Here is a 17,020-nt window from a genome sequence, read left to right as displayed (position 1 = left end):
GGAGTCGTTTCCTGTGGAATAATCATCTTCTTCCGTAGAAGAAACATCATCATCTTCCTCATTTTTCATATTTAACCTTCGTTCGATGGACCTCCTTTTTCTTCTATTTCTGTTGCTACCTCCAAAAGTGTTACGTAAGTCGGAAAATATAGAAGTATACTAAGAAGGAAGAAAGGAAAAGGGTTAAAAGATGTGTAGAATATATATGCACATTACTACTCACATTTTAAACATTCATTTTTTTTACATTCCATTTTTTTTTTCTACATTCATTCTAACGTTCATTTTTTTTGTACATTCCTTCTAACGTTCATTTTTTTACATTTATTTTATGCACTCTTTTTTAAATAGACAGCAAATATCAATACGTGTTATTATACATATTTATGCGTTAAGTGTACTTACCTTATATAGATAGAAAGCAAGGGATGGTAATCCTATTGCTGCCGCACCACCAACAGCGGAAGGAATGATGGGGATGTCAGCTTCCCCCCTTGATGGTGGTAATTGTCGTTGTTGCTGCTGCTGTTGTTGTTGCTGGAATTGTTGTTGTTGCAGCTGCAAAAATTGTGGTTGATTTTGTGCACCCTCTGCTTTCTTTCCTTGGTTTTGTGCTCCTTCTGCTTTTTTTCCTTGGTTTTGTGCACCCTCGGCTTTTTTTCCTTGATTTTGTGCACCTTCGGCTTTTTTTCCTTGATTCTGTGCACCTTCGGTCTTTTTTCCTTGGCTTTGTGCACCTTCTGCTTTTTTTTCCTGCGACACTAAAAAAAAAAAGGGGCAACATGGTCTTAGTGTAATTTTCCCTTTTTTTCTTTTTTTCCTTCCTTACACCCTCCTTACATGGTCCTTAGACATCCTTAGACCATTCCCTTCCTTGCCTCCTTAAACACCCATTCCTTCCACCCCTAACAACCTTCCTTCCACCAACCATCACCCTAACAACCCTTCCTTCCACCAACCACTACCCTAAAAACCCACCTAACAACCCACCTAACAACACACCTACCACCACCCTAACAACCTTCATTCTAACACCCCTACCAATCTTCCTTCCACCTACCACCCCTAGCACAACCTTCTTTTTTTTTGTGTAATAATGTATATTTCTAAATTATACATTTGGGTTATACATATATTATTTGTTATTATGTGCTCGCTTCCCTTGCCTTGCTTTCTTCCTTCTCTTTTTTCCTTCCTCTATTTGTCTTACCTGCAACCATTCTTGTAAGTTGTGATGATGCAGCTGCAGGGCAGTTCAGTTCCTTCGGTTCCTTAAATTCCCCCCTCCCGTCCTCCTTCTGAAAGTTCGCTCTAAATGTTTCACAATATGGTTCTCCGCGCTCGATTCCGCACTTTCCATTTAATTCTGAATATATTGTTTGGGCGTTTTTCAAGGAACGCGCGTATTCTGCACTACCACAATATGTAGCAAGCTCCTCCACAGTACTCTGTATTTTATTAGAGTCGTAGTAGTATTCGAATAGTGTTTTAGCCTTTGGGAACCTGCTTTTGGTAATACCATCATACAAATTTTTGCACGCACATGTAGGACCGAATTCCGTCAGCTTCTCATAAATTTTCGACATAAGCGGTGAGAAGTTGCTTATTGTCTGAAATTTATTACCTAACCAATAATAAAAGAAATAAGGAAGATCATCATCGCCCACAGAATTCAACCATTCCGTCGTTCCTGTCCGGTTACATGCGTGACAGTAGTTATTTGCAATTTTATTGGCCAAGTCATCATTCCTAATACTGTACATCCGTAATGAATCTTTCACCTTCTGTTTTAATTTTCCAAGGTTCTCGGGGTCCCCCCCGAGTTTACAACCTTTTCTTCCTACTCCTTTGTCTAATTCATTGTATATTTCATTTGAAGGTAATTTAAATGCACTTGGACCCTACAAAAATATAATTGGTAGTATGAAATGGAGCATGTGTAAAAAATGGGTGTTCTTTCTATATATATTCCTAATTTATAATTTAGTGAACTATGCACAAAATTACTATATATACATCATATATATAAATGTCCATGTTGTAAGAAGGAAGGAAGGTTGTGTTAGGGGTGGAAGGAGGAGGAAGGGAAGCAACAGGTCCCTTCAGTCTTGTTACTTACCCCTGGACTCATTGTGTGTATATATTCTTGTATATAGTAAATTTCTCATGGAAGTTGTTCCTTTCCTTTTTTATTCATGGAGGGAATATAAATATGTGTGTGAAATTTTTTCACATTATATATTCCAAGTTAGGGAGTTCCTCAGTGGGAGGTATATATATATCAAACTTTTTACACTTCTTCTTTCTTAATAAAGATGCATAATCCTTTTAACTTTCTTTCAAAGGAATGCGATAAAATATACACTACATATACACACATACACATCAAGATCATCACATATGTGCACATATATATAATTAAGGTAAGAATAGGAACGGGCGTACGAATGAACGAACAAGCAAAGAATAAAAAAATAATGGATCGAAGGAGTCAAACGCCTCATGTTCAATTTGTATCTATGTATTATATATCTTTGTGCACATTCTGTGTACATTGTGCATGCTTGTTCATTTGGAGCATTCCATTATTATGTACACTTCTCTCGTATTATGTGCATATAAGCACACCTTTTTTTTCTATTTGACGAAAATTTTCACATGTACTACTTACCTTTTATGTTTTATTGTTATGTTTAAAGGGGAGAGTTAATTGAAAATTGTTAATACATGCACGTATTGCATAATTCAATCCAAAAAAAAAGGAGCACACTCTTCCCTATACCCTTCTCCCTTTTCGTACAATGTGCACATTCGTCTATATGCTCAGGGAAGAGTGCACATTTACAGAAAAAATAAGAGGAGTGCAATACAAATATATATACTCATTTTGTTCAAAAGTGAAAAAGGTATGTGTATACTCACAATACAAATAGAGAAAAGAAGTGTATAATGCAAAGATATATACTCCTTCTGTTCAAAAGTGATGTTCTGTGCACATTCCTTGTAGTAGTAGTTTGTTGTTGTGAATAAGCAGCCTTTTCCTTTCCCTCTCCTCCTCTGTTAATGATCGGTTTGTTATAATAAATTTGTACCCATTCTTCCCCCCTCTATTGTTCCTTATACCTTTTTCTAATAATTACACTATAAACAACTTAAACAGAATATATATATATTATACTGCCTGAGTTCCTCTCCACTTTCCTTTTTTTAATCTATGTGCACATTACAGAATTCATTTCACAGCTTCTGTTTCCTTTTGATATGCAATATAAGTGTTACAATTAAAATGTACAATACATAATAAGAAGGGGAAGGGGTGTTAGAGTTGAAGGGAGGCAAATTGCACAATTTCATAGTGGGATCGACTTTTCCACTGTACCATATTGAACCATGGTGCCCTCTTTCTATTATTGTGTACATACATTGGTTCTGCGGTGCTACTCCATATTATTCGTCTTCATAGGAACAACTCCTTATAGGATAATCCATAGAAGAGGAGAAATTCTCTAACGGAGCACTGTACAAATATGGAGTAGTTCATTCCCGAATGTATACTGCATTCGGGAATGTATAGTACATACCCTAATGTATAGCACATTCGGGGTATGTATATATATTTGTAATCACACCCCCATATTTGGTACACTCTTCTATGCACATATTTTCAATAATTACATTGTATTTTGGCTTAATAATGTATGTAGAATGGATCAAATTATATTATTCTGCTTCTCCCACACAAAACCACTGTATAGCATTCTCCCCGATAGGTGTCCACACACTTCCTTACATATAAGAATAATAATACAAGAAGGGGGGAAGAAATATGTGGCATACGCACGCACATATTCCTCCTATTAATGGACTATGAATACATGTGTAATGGAAGTGCACTTCCACCCACCCCACCAATGAATTATGAACACCCCCAATCAATGAACACCCACCAAAATGGATGAACATTGTTATTGTCCACGATTATTCAGTTCAACTTTATTCTATATGAAGTTCCACAATCATAGGGTACAACATCATTCTATCAATAGGAACGATGCGGGGCTCAATTACCATGGTAGAATTACCCATACTTCATCGACTGAATATAAGTACAAATCGGTCTGATAGTAAGTGATATGAGTCCCAAAATTTGGATGTACCTTCCACGATAGAGGTGCGACCTCCCACTTCTACCACTATTCGAATACACATATGAACGTACACAGCACTTCCTACAGACGTTGGTTCTCACATTCGTTAAGGGGACTAAGGGAATATATATGCATTACCAATACTATGAACATCCCCCTACTTCCCTTAGGTCGTCCCTCTTTTGCGGCTCCACCATATGTGTCACACTCTCCACATTGTTGAAAGAACAAGTGTTACAAAATTTTAGCATCCCATCCATGTAAACACAATAATAAAATACCTCTTACATTGACTCTCCCGCCCCCTCCGCAGTTGTTCTGTGGGGGGGGTATGCCCCTCAAACCAGACACGCAAAGCAAACCAGCCCCGTGGGGAAGCAAACCCCCTCCCACAAAGAGGGGGACGCATATGTTTGGATTGCACTCCCCTCCCCGCCCTTCATCCAACAAAGTATGACATTCCCCTTTTGAGCAAAGCTTAGTCTCCACTTTGTTGCGCACAAAAAAAGTAGAATCGAAATTCTATAGTTGCAAATGTCCAAACATAAACTTTTTTAAGAAGATAACACATAAAAAAAAGGTGGGGGCTGCACGCACAATTCGCGCGACTGCCCCAAATGTGACACTATGCTTTAAATATGTTGTGTTCTCCCTCTGGTACACTTGTGTGTGTGAAAGTGCAAACGCACGGCTAGTGAAATTCGCATACATATGTGCTTATACACATATGCACATGTACATTCCCTTTTCTTTTTTTTCAGTTCAATTTTATGTACAAACATTTGTTAGTTATTTCTGTTTGTTCATTTTAAGTTACTTTTTTTTTTTTAAATTACGTACAATTCTGATCTTCTTTTCATGAATTCTTCTTTTTTTTTTTATAACACAATGGAAAGCACGCGATTCATAGACCTTGAGCCCTGGAAGAGTGTGTATAACAATATACTCCCAATGGGTCCGCACATGATGCGATTAAAAAGGTGGATAGATTAGATCGATTAAATTCCAATGAATATATATACCGCTGAAATAATATTATGTACAGGGGTGTGAAAGATTTTTCTTCAAATTAAAAATTTACTCTTAGGGCTCCCCTGCTAATCGCTACCCAAAGAATACCTTGCAGATGGAAACCAGCTTCATATGAGTGGATCAATCCAGAAGAATTCGGAGTCGTCCCCTATATCATATTAGGGTACGGGAGAAATATGAAAAAAAGAAGGAACAACCTTTAGGAGTAACATTTGACAAGCATGGACCTATAGTACAATCGCAATAAGAAATCCCTTTTGTCTAAATGGACACTCCTCTTAATGTAATGTCAAGTAAGACCGGAAAGAAGACATTTCACACGAACTATAAGAACACCAAAAATTGTAATTTTCCTATAGTGCACACCAGGTATTGCATGTCTACTTTTATGTAACACGGCAAAAATGACAACCCCCTTTTTTTGCCTTCCCTCTGCAGGCAATGAACGTGTATTTGAAATAATTTTTTCATAATTATTTATCCCCATTCTTCGTCCCCCCAATGTATGTGCAATTGGGAAAATCGCAAAAAAAGGGTCCAATCGAGTCATGCCAGACTGCTGTCCGGAAGGTCACCATTCTATAAAGTTCACTACGCCCACCCATAATTAACATTCCAAAGCTTCATATTTTTTTATTGGCTTTTTTCCAAGTTTTTTTTAAAACATAACGAAAAAAAAATTATTTCCAAATAAAGTAGCTATTCCATTTTGTATTAACAAATCATCAAAATATAATTTAAAAAAAAAAAAAAAAAAAAAAAATTAGCTAGATACTAGCCAACCGACGTAAATAGTTAACACATAAAACGCTAGAAGCAGAACGTAAATGTGCTTGGAGAATCTCCCATATATATCACAAAAAAGTGACGCTAAGAACGCGCACGCGGGAAAGCGCACAACGTTTACAAGGTAAGGATGAATTCGCCCTCGCGAGAAAAGTTACAAAGGAAAAAAGGAGGCGCCCAAAGTTGCAACAGGTACCCCCACGCCAATCGACATCTTCCCCCTTCCGAATGAACCGCTCCAGTGCGACGCACAACTCTTCGATGGTGTCCTTTAAGACCTCCTCGAACGTTCTCACTCTAACTGATATCCACGCGCAGGGGAAGAAAATGATTGATGAGTGCACGTTCGTCCTCCCTCCATGTGCTTCCCACAAGTATACGTCATCCTTCTCGCCTTTTTTCCCCTACTTGCATCATTTGTCCAATTCGTAAAAATAAAACAACGTAGTTTCCTTATTCATGGACTCCCTTTCTTTGGAAGTACCCTCAAGAAAGTACTTGTAAATTTTTTTTTCCTTGTTTGTGAGTCCTTCCAGGAAGTACGAATTTAATTTCGTTTTGTTGTTTATTAAAAAATGTATCCTTGTTTTTTCTGCCTTTCTCAAAATGTCATAAAAATTGGTGGACGGCCATTCACTGACTGGCAACAAATCACACAACTCGTATGCGGTCTCGAAATAAAATTGGTTGAACAGCCCTATGGTAACGGACACAGGATCAAATTTCAACGTTTCGATGATGTCATAGTAGGAAGGAAATTTTATCTTTAAGACATTCTTTTTGTATAGTTTTACTGCAAAGAAGAGAGTCAATCGAATTTCATCATCTGCATTTAGCTTGTCCTCCCTTAGTCCATTCTTATATTCTAAATACGCTTCATTGCTGAGGAGGGACAGTCCGTATATGTCAACCAAAGGCACACAAGGAACTTCAACCAAGTCGATAAAACTGAACGGAGTGTTGATGTCTTTTATTATTTCTTCAAACTCTACAAAATTGCTATTTAATTTTATATTTTTTCCGATTCCTTCATTCATCTTTATGGAATGTGTCTAGTGAGCACATGCATGGGAGAAAGGTGCATATTCAGATGGCGGTTCAAGTGAACTGTCAAACGGGTTGATGCATTTGCGTGCAGCGCTTCTCGTTCGATGGGACGCATAACATTTCTGTTCTTTTGAAATCATGGTGTGGACGTTGCGCGCGTTTTTTCTTTTTTTCTTTCTTTTTTTATTATGCTAATTTGTGTGGAAAAAATAGTCTTTGCCCTTGCAGATCGGTCGGTTTGCTGGTCGGCATATACACTACTTTTTCCCCGTTCTAATAGTATCAACTTCTTCGCACATTAACGCTTGTCTGGCTGTTTGCCCACCTGTTCGCGCGTTACCATTCCAAGGCAGTCAAGACCGGGTGGATGGGGGGGATGCGCAAGCTGCTTCTCACAGATACAGAGGAAGAGTAGCACAAGACGTGAACCTATGCTATATAGGGAAGAATGCATATGCCCCCAGTTCTACCTGGCTTGCCCAGCATTTATATACATTTTTGGCGAATGTTCTCGTAGCGAAGAATTCGCTGCCATTACACGACTGTGACTTGTACGCAAGTGGTTCCCATCAGCAGGGTCATGTGTACATAAATGTACGCACTTGAGAGAGCTATACCATTATAACATAGTTACTGGACTGTCTGCCAACGTTTCATTTGCGTGCTGCCTGCTAACCCTTTTTACAATGGGCCAGGTTTGACACACAAGGAGGCACCTCCCCTTATGTTATCTTTCCGCGTACTGCGCGTGCAGATCATCCGCTCGGGTGGAAACGGGATTTGTATAACGGGAATAAAGGCATAAGCACAAGGATGTATGCGTTTGTAAGCTTGTTTGCGCTTGTGTATGCGTACTTATCCGCTAAAACGAAAGCGCCCGAATGTTCATACATACATGTGTAAATCTGTATGTACGCGCGTGCGCCAGGATATTCCGATGACCTTCAAGTCATAAAGGGGGGAATTGTAAAATCTCAGATATTTTCGCAAACTGGATGGAGCATTTGACGTGGGGCACTGCGCTACCTTGGCATGTGCATTTTCCCGAACCGGATAGCCTGTCAGATTGAAGCAGGAGGCATGAAACGAAGAAAAAAAAAAAAAAACGAAAAAAATAAAAGAAAAACGAAAAAAATAAAAAAAAAACGAAAAACACAATCGAGCAATTACCACCCAGCGCACGCATCCATCTGACTACGTTTTCACCTCTTGATAGTCGTACGGGTCTTGGGGGAAATTCGTGTTCAACGCGCAAGCGTGCCGCTATCGGGTGTCAGGCGTATCTGCTTCAACAAAAGGGTTGACCATCGCGCGCTTAAGTATATGTGGATTTTACACGTGTTAAACCTGGGTTAACCTGTATTCACGTCACTTTCGAAGGTATCCATACCTTTTGGAGCACCCCTTCCTTGTAGGGAAAATTGTACGAGCACGTGGTTTCGCAGGGTCCCCAACAGAGAAAAGAAGTATTCAATATCCAGCGGTGAACAATTGTCTTTTTTTTTTTTCTTTTTCCCTTTTCCCCTTGGCTGCATTCCGTGGCACCTCTTTCCCCTGTATGGTCATTTTTTTTTAACCAAGTTAACCAACAAAGGGATGAATTTTTCCAAATAAAAAAAAAAAAAAAAGGGGGCAAATAGTTTTCACAAAAAAATACGCGTCACTTAAAGGAGCGTAACGCATACATTCCACATTGTTTAAGTTTTTTTTTTTCCCATTTGGTTCCCTCTGCCATTTTTTTTTTACACTTCCCACTTGGGCGATAAACAATAGTAAGCGAGAAAAATCTACATCAATTTCTTCTTCGAGTAAATTTTAAAAATGTGAAGAAATTTTCACCCGAGTTGGGAAAATAAAAAAAGGTCATTCATTATAGAGGCAATTTTGCGCCTTCGATTTGTGTGGACTACAACTTGTGGTGAACATTTTTGTTCCTCCTCCTGTGCCCATTTTTTAAGGGCCATTCGAATTGTAGTCAGTTCTCTATATCCTCAGCGCGGTTGGATGTTTCGTGTGGAGTTATAACCTCCCTTCAAGCGTTTTGCTTTTTCCCCCCTCGAGCACCTTCCGCATGGTAAGTGAGAAAACGTCCCTTAGGATAATTCCACCCTAAAGCACATGTTACCACAGCGCGCTGAGTGCATCGTTTCCCCCACATGTGCTTATCCACCTCTTCCCCACCCGGCAGATGTACTCCCTATGGAAGGAAGTCAGCGAACAGATAAAAAAAAAAGCGGAAGATTTAAATAACAGCCTTCAAGAATTGAACTCTAGCGGCAACCACCCTTCAGGGGGGACCACACAGGTTCCCCCAGACACGAGCCTAAAGAATTCCATACAGGAGAAATTTCACATCATAAACGACAAGTACATCAATGGGAAGGAATTCCCAGAGCTCCAGTATTACAATGAAAAACTTCTCAGTGGGTTTAACAACTTTAAGCGCATTGTGGGGGACATCTACAAGGACAAGCTGAGCAGCGCTAGTGATGGTCTCCTTCGTAGTGATGGGGATGTTGGCCGCTCGGAGGGGCAGAAGTTTTACCTGTCCAAAATAGTACCCTGGAAAAAGGGAGACATTATGATTTCAAAAATTTACAGAAAAAAATACAACGAGGGATTCCCCATCAATTTGCCTGACCCAAATTTAAACTCATATGTATACCAAAAAATTTTAAAATTAAATGTCGACCGAAATAAAATTTTACACACAAATATACTGCAGAATTACAACTTCTGTTGGGATAAAAAAAAGGAACAAAGTGAAAAAATAATTTTGGAAGACCCAAACTTGGAACAAACCAAAAGATTTCTTGTACCCTTCTACATGTCTGAGCTGGATTTCTGGAGGTCCTACTTTTTCAACGTTGACATTATATACAACGAAATTGCGGACGACATCTACGAGAGTAGGAAGAATTTCCCTGACGGGGATGGGCCACTACATTTTGTGCCTCTTCCATGTGGTCGCACGGGGGAGGGGAGGGCATCTCCCATTGAGGTGACACCACCAGATGCTGCCAACCAGTGGACCCCTCCCACGAATGGGGAAGCAATCACCGTGGAAGGAACAACAGAAGAGGTACACCTAACGAATCAGTTGATCTCTCCAAAGTTGGAGCTCCCTGCGGAGGAGAAGGAGGCACCAGCGGAGTGGGAGGAACACAGAGAAAACTCCGAAAATGTACACCGAAAAGAAGAACCGAAGGAAGAAGCAATCACAGCGGAAGTGCAAGGCACCTCGAATTTGGCTAGCTTCCCAAGTTTGAATAACTCAGATTGGCTGACTCCTTCAGAAAGGCAGGGAAAGGAAGGCGACCCGGCCCGTCCACGTAGCACCGATGGGAAAATACCCGATTGTAACTCTGCATCCAAACCGTGCAACAAAACTGATTCGATAACACCTAAGGATGACACCACTCTAATGAGAAAAACCCAAATCAACGGACTCAACATTTACATGGACAATGATGTCTTCGTAAACCTTAGAGACAAATCAGAAGCGTTCGGTGCGCTCTTGGCAGACACGAAGGAATCCACTGAGCAGATTAAAAGGGAGGAGGGCCAAGGAGATTACTCCAGTCTAGAAATTGTTGACCACTCGTTAGAGGCGTCATTTGAGGGAACCTCTAACGAAAGGGAGGGCGAAAAAGTGGAAGGCAGTGCCGTCTCTAATGAAAGAATAGGGGACAATATCAAAGTGGATGTCGAAGGGGGCCAACTGATTAATAATCAGCCAGACTCTTTAACCATTTCCAAGTCCAATATAAAATTTTTGGATCTTATTGAAGAGCAAAATGAAAAGGCCTATAGTTTGGGGAAGCAGAACGGCGGAGATGACGGTTCCTCGTTTCGCGATAAGGTGGATCGTGTGGCAGATGAAGAGGGCGAATCCACGAGTGATAAATGGAATGGTCCAGGTGATGCCTCCGTGATCAGTGTGCATGATGGGGTGAGTGAACAGTTGGGCAAGGAGGACTACGAAGAGGAAGATAATCAGTATGCAGAACGGTACGACGAACAGAACGAGGGAGGAAAGAAGGAAGAAGCTTCCATGCATGGCAATCTGAACGAAGCGGAAACGAAGGAAGAACTGGATGATTGTGAGCCCCCCGAGCAGGAGCATGCACCGGCCAATAATCCAAATGTTACGCAGGAACTACCTCTTACCGATCACGTGGGTGAATCAAACGACTGCAAACTACTGCTTAGCCACGAAGGGGGAGACCAAACATCCCTATATGATAACTTAAAATATTATCCCACGTTTATCGATCTGAATCAGTGCAACACATTGAATGAAGGTGTAGACCCCATGATAAACGTTACAAAAAATTCAAACGCAGTTGAGGACAGCTTGGCTGGTGAAGAAAAGGTTAACGCCTCCTATCATCATCATTATCACCATTATCAGGAGGAGGAACACCTTCATAGTGACGCCTCACAGGTGAAGATGCCGTGGCCAGAGAACAACACCACGGAGGGGACCACTGAGCAGATCAACGATTGGGCAAACACGTCGATACCCAACCCCAATCACATTATTGCAAACCAGAATGACCAAGCTGAAAAGCAAAAGGACATCACCGTTGGGGGTAAATCAGAAGGTGAATCACCGAGGGGCGCAAAGGGAGACACGAAAAAGTCACAAAAAGAATGCGACCTATACCTTGATGAGTTGAATTTTTCGGATGTACTTGATTTTGACATTGATTCAAATAAATTTAACGCAGAGGAGTTGGAAGAGTTTGAAAAGGACCTCCTGAATGCGTAGCCATCGGGGGGCAGACGCTTTTCTTCATTTGGGGAAATCTTCTCAAACGTGTAGCGAATGTGCATCGTTTTTAAAGCAACTTTTATTTTGTGATTTTTTTTTTTTTTATGTGACACCGCATGGGGAAAATTTAAAGCGTCCGGTTTTACCACCTCCTTGAATTAACCAGCGGTACCATCACCATGGCTGCCTCCCCATGCTAAAAATGTGTGCACCATCCCCAAGTCGCTAAAATGGTAGATAGATAGAAGGAGATGCATGCGCGGTGCGTAAAATATGTACATGTATAAACTCCCCGTTGTTTGATTCTTTTACTTTTAAATAAGGATACGTATTTGAAAATGATGTGGCGTGACAAATGGTCCAATCTGAGGAGGACGTGTGTAGGTGTGTTAGTCTGTGTTGGGTGAATGTTACCCAAAGGGGGAGTGTGCGGATCACCATGTTGTGTGTTATGCTCCAAAAAAATGGACGAAAAAAAAAAAAGGAGGCTCAAACGTGGAGCATCAGGAGTGTTCATATTTCATATGCTCATTATGGATTCTTCCGTGGTGGGACGGATAACGACTTACGCAACTGTGTAGTAGTGTGGTGACACCTTCAATGGGGTAGCGCCCCTTCCCTGAGGTGTCGTTTGGACCAGAGCCGTCATTTGGTGAAGGGCCTGCCAAAAAACTTGATGCGCAGGAAATCCATAATGAAGGCAAATCTGGATCTCCACGTCAGGAGCAATTGTATGTACACCATTTTCCAGAAGGTGAAGGAGAAAAGCCCTCCTGTAATTTCCAAAAAGGGAAGATGAGCCACCACCTGGTGGTTTCCTATGTAAGCGATGGATCCTTTCCACTTCTCCACAAAAGAAGGGAAGTGATTCCCATCAGCCTTCTTCTCCATTAGAGTGTTAAAAATGTTAGACAAAAAATATGCCTCCTGCTTAGCATTCTGAGCAGTAGGAATAGGCGACTTATAATTTTGGTCTATCTGTTTTAGGTACTCAAAAAACTGATGCTTGTCCATTTGTGCCTTTTTATTTTTCTTGTAGTCCCACTTGGATTGGCTGACTTGTGGAAACTTTTTGGACAACTCACTTGCCTTGGATTTAAGCAAATCAGAAGAAAAGTTCGTGGAGCAAGAGTTAAAATGATCCAACACCTCATTCAAATGATCATGCAGTTGGAGAGGTTGTATCTGTTTACAATCCCCAATGGCATAAATATTTTGTTCCTTAATTCCGATAACGGCGAGGTGTCCATTTACGTTTAAAATTCTGTTGTTAACTTGCTCAGGTATTTTTTTCAAAAAATTGGTAATGAGAGGAGTTTGCGCTAATCCACTGGCCCAAATGAGAAGGCCATAAGGGATCTGTTTCTTCTTCTCATCTATACTAGATTGTACGCATACGGTATCTTCATCCACCTCTTTTACGTAGTAATTTGTGAGTACGTTTATATTTGCCGTGTGGAATGTTCTTTTTGTAAAATCGGAAATATTTTGGGTAAAGGTTGGGAGTAGGTTTTTCCCTCCTTCGATAATACTCACAGATATGAACGGGAAAATATTTTTATATTTCCTTTTGACGTCCTTATTAATGAAGTCAGCGAACTCTCCTGCGACTTCTACTCCTGTTGGTCCACCTCCAACCACTACTACGTGTAAGAGTTTTTTTTTTTCTTCATCGGATATTCTATCCGTGGAGCATATGTTTAGTACATCTAGGAATTTCTTGCGGATGTTTATCACCCCGTCGACATCCTTTACAAAAAAGGCGTGCTTATCAACCCCTTTAATGTTAAAGGAGTTTGTCTTAGCTCCCACCGATATGACTAAATAGTCGTACCCAATTTTTACTTCATTGTTTTGGTTGTCTCTACATATGACTTTCCTTTCTTCGGGGACTATATCTGTGCATTCGAGCTGCAGATACTTACCTGAAGATCCCTTTTTTTTCAAAAAGGTGGAAATATTTTCTGTACACACTTTGGCGCTGAGGGTTCCACTACACACACAGGGCAACAAAGGGGTGAAGGTAAAGTAACTCCTCGGAGAGATTAGTGTCACATCGTACTTTTTAAAATCTATGTTTATAAAAAAGTGTATACCACCCCACCCTGAGCCCAGGATCACCACCTTCTCCTTTCTGTCTTTGTAAATCCTGCTGGTGCTAATTTCTCGGTTGTTCTCGTATATGTACTTCACATTTTTCAACACGTTATGTACGCCATTCCGCCGGACCTTTATCGACATAGTTATGGTGTGTGTGTGTGTGTGTGGAGGGGGGAGGGGGAGAAATGTCACTGTTGTTTTTAAAAAGTGGCCCGAGCGGCACCTTGCGGGGGGTACTTCTTCCACAGCGCAACAACACCCCTAGGAGTATGCACAAGCATCAAAAAGGGGACACCAAAAAAATGCGCAAATCCTCGGTAGAAGCGTTACTGGGATCCTTTTTTCCTAATTTTGCGGAATGACGCAAATCTTCATTTCGGCTTGTAGCAGGGGCATGGTGCGTTGTTAGGGAACACACAGGAATAAAAACATAAACGTACACCTGTATGTACGCATGTACACACGTAGGCTTGACTGAAACGGCGGGGAAATGAGCCAGCCTCAGAGGTAAGGCTTTTCTGGAGGACTAAAATGGAAAAAACATAAAAAAGGGGGTTCCCCTAACCCTTCGCAAAATAACTACATAGAGGGGCAAAAATTGGGCGTCGCTTCTCAATACGCTCACACGTGGGGGTGTATTCGGGTTGGTACTCGTGCAGCTTATGTACCGTTGTATTCTTCCTCCACTAATTGCACATGTTCCCCTATGTGCGCTGTCAAATAGCTACAGCCGCGTGTGAGCAGCTGCCCATTTTGACTCTCCCTTAACACAGCAAAACGTAGTTACCAAGCTTGGCCAAAAAATAACGAAAGCAATGCAAATCCAGGCGTGAGCTGTTTATTTAAAGAATGCGGAATTGTACCCAATTGATCATGCAGATGTGGGGTGTTACATTTTCCGTTTGCACAAGCAGATGTAAATTATTTTCATACTTTTTTTTTCCTTACACCATCCCTGGGAAAAAAAAAACATCCAAAAGGTTAACTAAAATCCTATTCGCTTCTGTGTAAGAACATGGGCACTTCAGTTCAATATTCATACACCATATTGCGTGATCCTTATATGTTTTTTTTTTTTTTTCTTTTTTTTTCCTCCTTTTTTTTGGAAGACTAGGTAATAAGGAGTAGCCGCCGGGGCAACGCACCCCATAGGTGCAACATTCTTTGCTCGCATCATGTGATAACCCTCTTAGCAAAAAGGAAAAAAAAAACACACGTGAGAAGTGTATAAAAAATAAGAGCATACATAACGATCGTGTACACAAGGATTTATCTTTCGTTAAGTAGTGGTGTAAATAATTCTGACTGTTAAAAGAGTTTCCCCAAATTTGCATTTTCCCGTTGCCATTTTTTTTTTTTTCCTATACTTATGATGGTATGACCTTTCAATCACGTTACGCACACAAACACACCAGCTCACTTTCCGTATAGCATTTTTCTCCTCTGCACATGTATAGCATCATGTGGGGAAACGAAATGATGTGCGTCTACCTCCAAATCGTTTCGTGTAACTGCAAAGGGGGGGAGTTACGCATCCCCAGTCCTTCCTTATGCTCAAAATGGGCAACACGGAGGGGAAGCAATTGACCAATTAGGCAAATGCGTTGAGGCATACGAACGTAACCTGGATGGGGCGCGAGCTAATGAAGCCAAGACGCAGAGACCCATCATCTATAAAAAAACGGCAAACGATACTTACGGCGGAGGGGTGCGCCTTGGTCTATTTTGTTAATATTTACAGTTAGGTTTTTGGCACGCCAAAAAAGTGTGCATTCACACCACACACGGCGTGCATTAGTGGAAGGTATGCTAATTTACAAACACAAATAAATTGTAACGGTGCCGCGTTCGATGGCCATGCAGGTTATCTGTTTTCTCTCCATTGGGCCTACGGGCGCCGCAAAACGAGTTCCTCATTTTTTTTTTTTTTCTTTAAGGTGAGGAGGGCCCACCCGCAGGGTTGCTATGTATTCACGCACAGGAGCGCTATACAAGGTGTTTTTTTTAAAAAAAAAGAATAACATCCCCGTCTTGAAGGGGATTCCCCTGAGGGACATTCCATTTTGCACAAACATACACGTATGCGCATCGTCCAGGGTTAACGGATATCGGTTGATAGTTCAGATTCACGGTTAACAGTGTACGTGGTTTCTAATTGGTTGCTTTCAGTAGTGCAGTGCCCCCTTCAGTCCTTCGGTCTAAACTCCATGGCCTGTTTTTTGACTTTCTTTTCGTACGAGTCTCTGTCCTGCTGGTATAGGAGAAATGGCTCTGCTTGTGCAGGCGAATTGGGGTTGGGGTTATCCAGCAGATCCTATAAAAGCGGTAAGGAGGGGGTGGAAGATCCGTCGTTGTGTATTACAAATAAGGGGAACGCACATATAAAAATACGCTCCCTATTTATATAGGAACTACACAACAAGATGTGTGGTGCGCTTAGCGGGTATGAATCAATTACCTGGATGCCCAACAGAATCTGCTTTATTGTTATGGAAGGTTTCCAATCCTCATCTTCATTTAGGATGGACAAGCATACGGTTCCTGTGTTAGGGGTGAGAGATACATTGTGAAGGTGACCCAACGAAAGAGGGGCATCGGTACAGGGTTATGAAATGTGGGTGGGGGTGACGCCCTATTTGTTCTCCCTTTTTTTTTTTTTTTTGTGCCTCCCTACCTGATGGGTAGATATTCGGGTGGAATAATACCGTGGTGAATTTGCACTTGGGGGGTTTGCTGGGGTAATCCTCCGTGAACTCCATAGTGAGTGGGTATTCGCCTCCTTCCCATAGACCTCCCTGAAAAGGGGAATGCGTGCCCGAACAAATGTGTACTTGCTTCGTAACAGGCGAATAGTCCCCCACGAGGGAGTCTACCCTCGCGCAGAAGAAAGTACATAACAACTTACCTTTTTTCCGGGAATTTTGCAGATCCATTTCATGATGTCGAGGCCCTTTCCATCACTCATGGGGCTATACTTGGCTGAAAATCCAGCGGGATGATCCTTCCTCCATTCAGCCCGCTCTTGTGCTAACCTCTTTTTAGCAATAGACATTTTATTATTACTATTATTATATTTTTTTTTTTTTTATTAAAAAGGGAAATTTGAAAGCGAATCAGGAGGTTCCCTCTT

At 41.1% G+C, this 17,020-nt stretch overlaps 4 protein-coding genes across 4 annotated transcripts; 1 reads left to right on the top strand and 3 right to left on the bottom strand.

Annotated features, from left to right (window-relative positions):
* Positions 1–6,379: 6,379 nt before the first annotated feature.
* On the bottom strand, positions 6,380–7,003 carry PCOAH_00017690 (Uncharacterized protein; the record flags this gene model as incomplete). Its single annotated transcript, XM_020058578.1, has 1 exon — positions 6,380–7,003. One exon carries the CDS (start codon positions 7,001–7,003, stop codon positions 6,380–6,382), a length of 624 nt encoding a protein of 207 aa, XP_019914097.1.
* Positions 7,004–9,201: 2,198 nt separating this feature from the next.
* Positions 9,202–11,787, top strand: PCOAH_00017680 (Uncharacterized protein; the record flags this gene model as incomplete). Its single annotated transcript, XM_020058577.1, has 1 exon — positions 9,202–11,787. One exon carries the CDS (start codon positions 9,202–9,204, stop codon positions 11,785–11,787), a length of 2,586 nt encoding a protein of 861 aa, XP_019913987.1.
* A 648-nt stretch (positions 11,788–12,435) lies between these two features.
* PCOAH_00017670 (Nadh dehydrogenase) lies at positions 12,436–14,031 on the bottom strand (the record flags this gene model as incomplete). Its single annotated transcript, XM_020058576.1, has 1 exon — positions 12,436–14,031. One exon carries the CDS (start codon positions 14,029–14,031, stop codon positions 12,436–12,438), a length of 1,596 nt encoding a protein of 531 aa, XP_019914221.1.
* Positions 14,032–16,075: 2,044 nt separating this feature from the next.
* Positions 16,076–16,942, bottom strand: PCOAH_00017660 (SUMO-conjugating enzyme; the record flags this gene model as incomplete). The annotated part of the gene is made up of 4 exons (XM_020058575.1): positions 16,076–16,204; positions 16,349–16,431; positions 16,565–16,685; positions 16,796–16,942. 4 exons carry the CDS (start codon positions 16,940–16,942, stop codon positions 16,076–16,078), a joined length of 480 nt encoding a protein of 159 aa, XP_019914117.1.
* Between the last annotated feature and the right edge of the window lie 78 nt (positions 16,943–17,020).

Source organism: Plasmodium coatneyi, chromosome 7, assembly GCF_001680005.1.
Source record: "Plasmodium coatneyi strain Hackeri chromosome 7, complete sequence".
NCBI lineage: Eukaryota > Apicomplexa > Aconoidasida > Haemosporida > Plasmodiidae > Plasmodium > Plasmodium coatneyi.
This window is presented reverse-complemented; position numbering and strand designations above follow the sequence as displayed.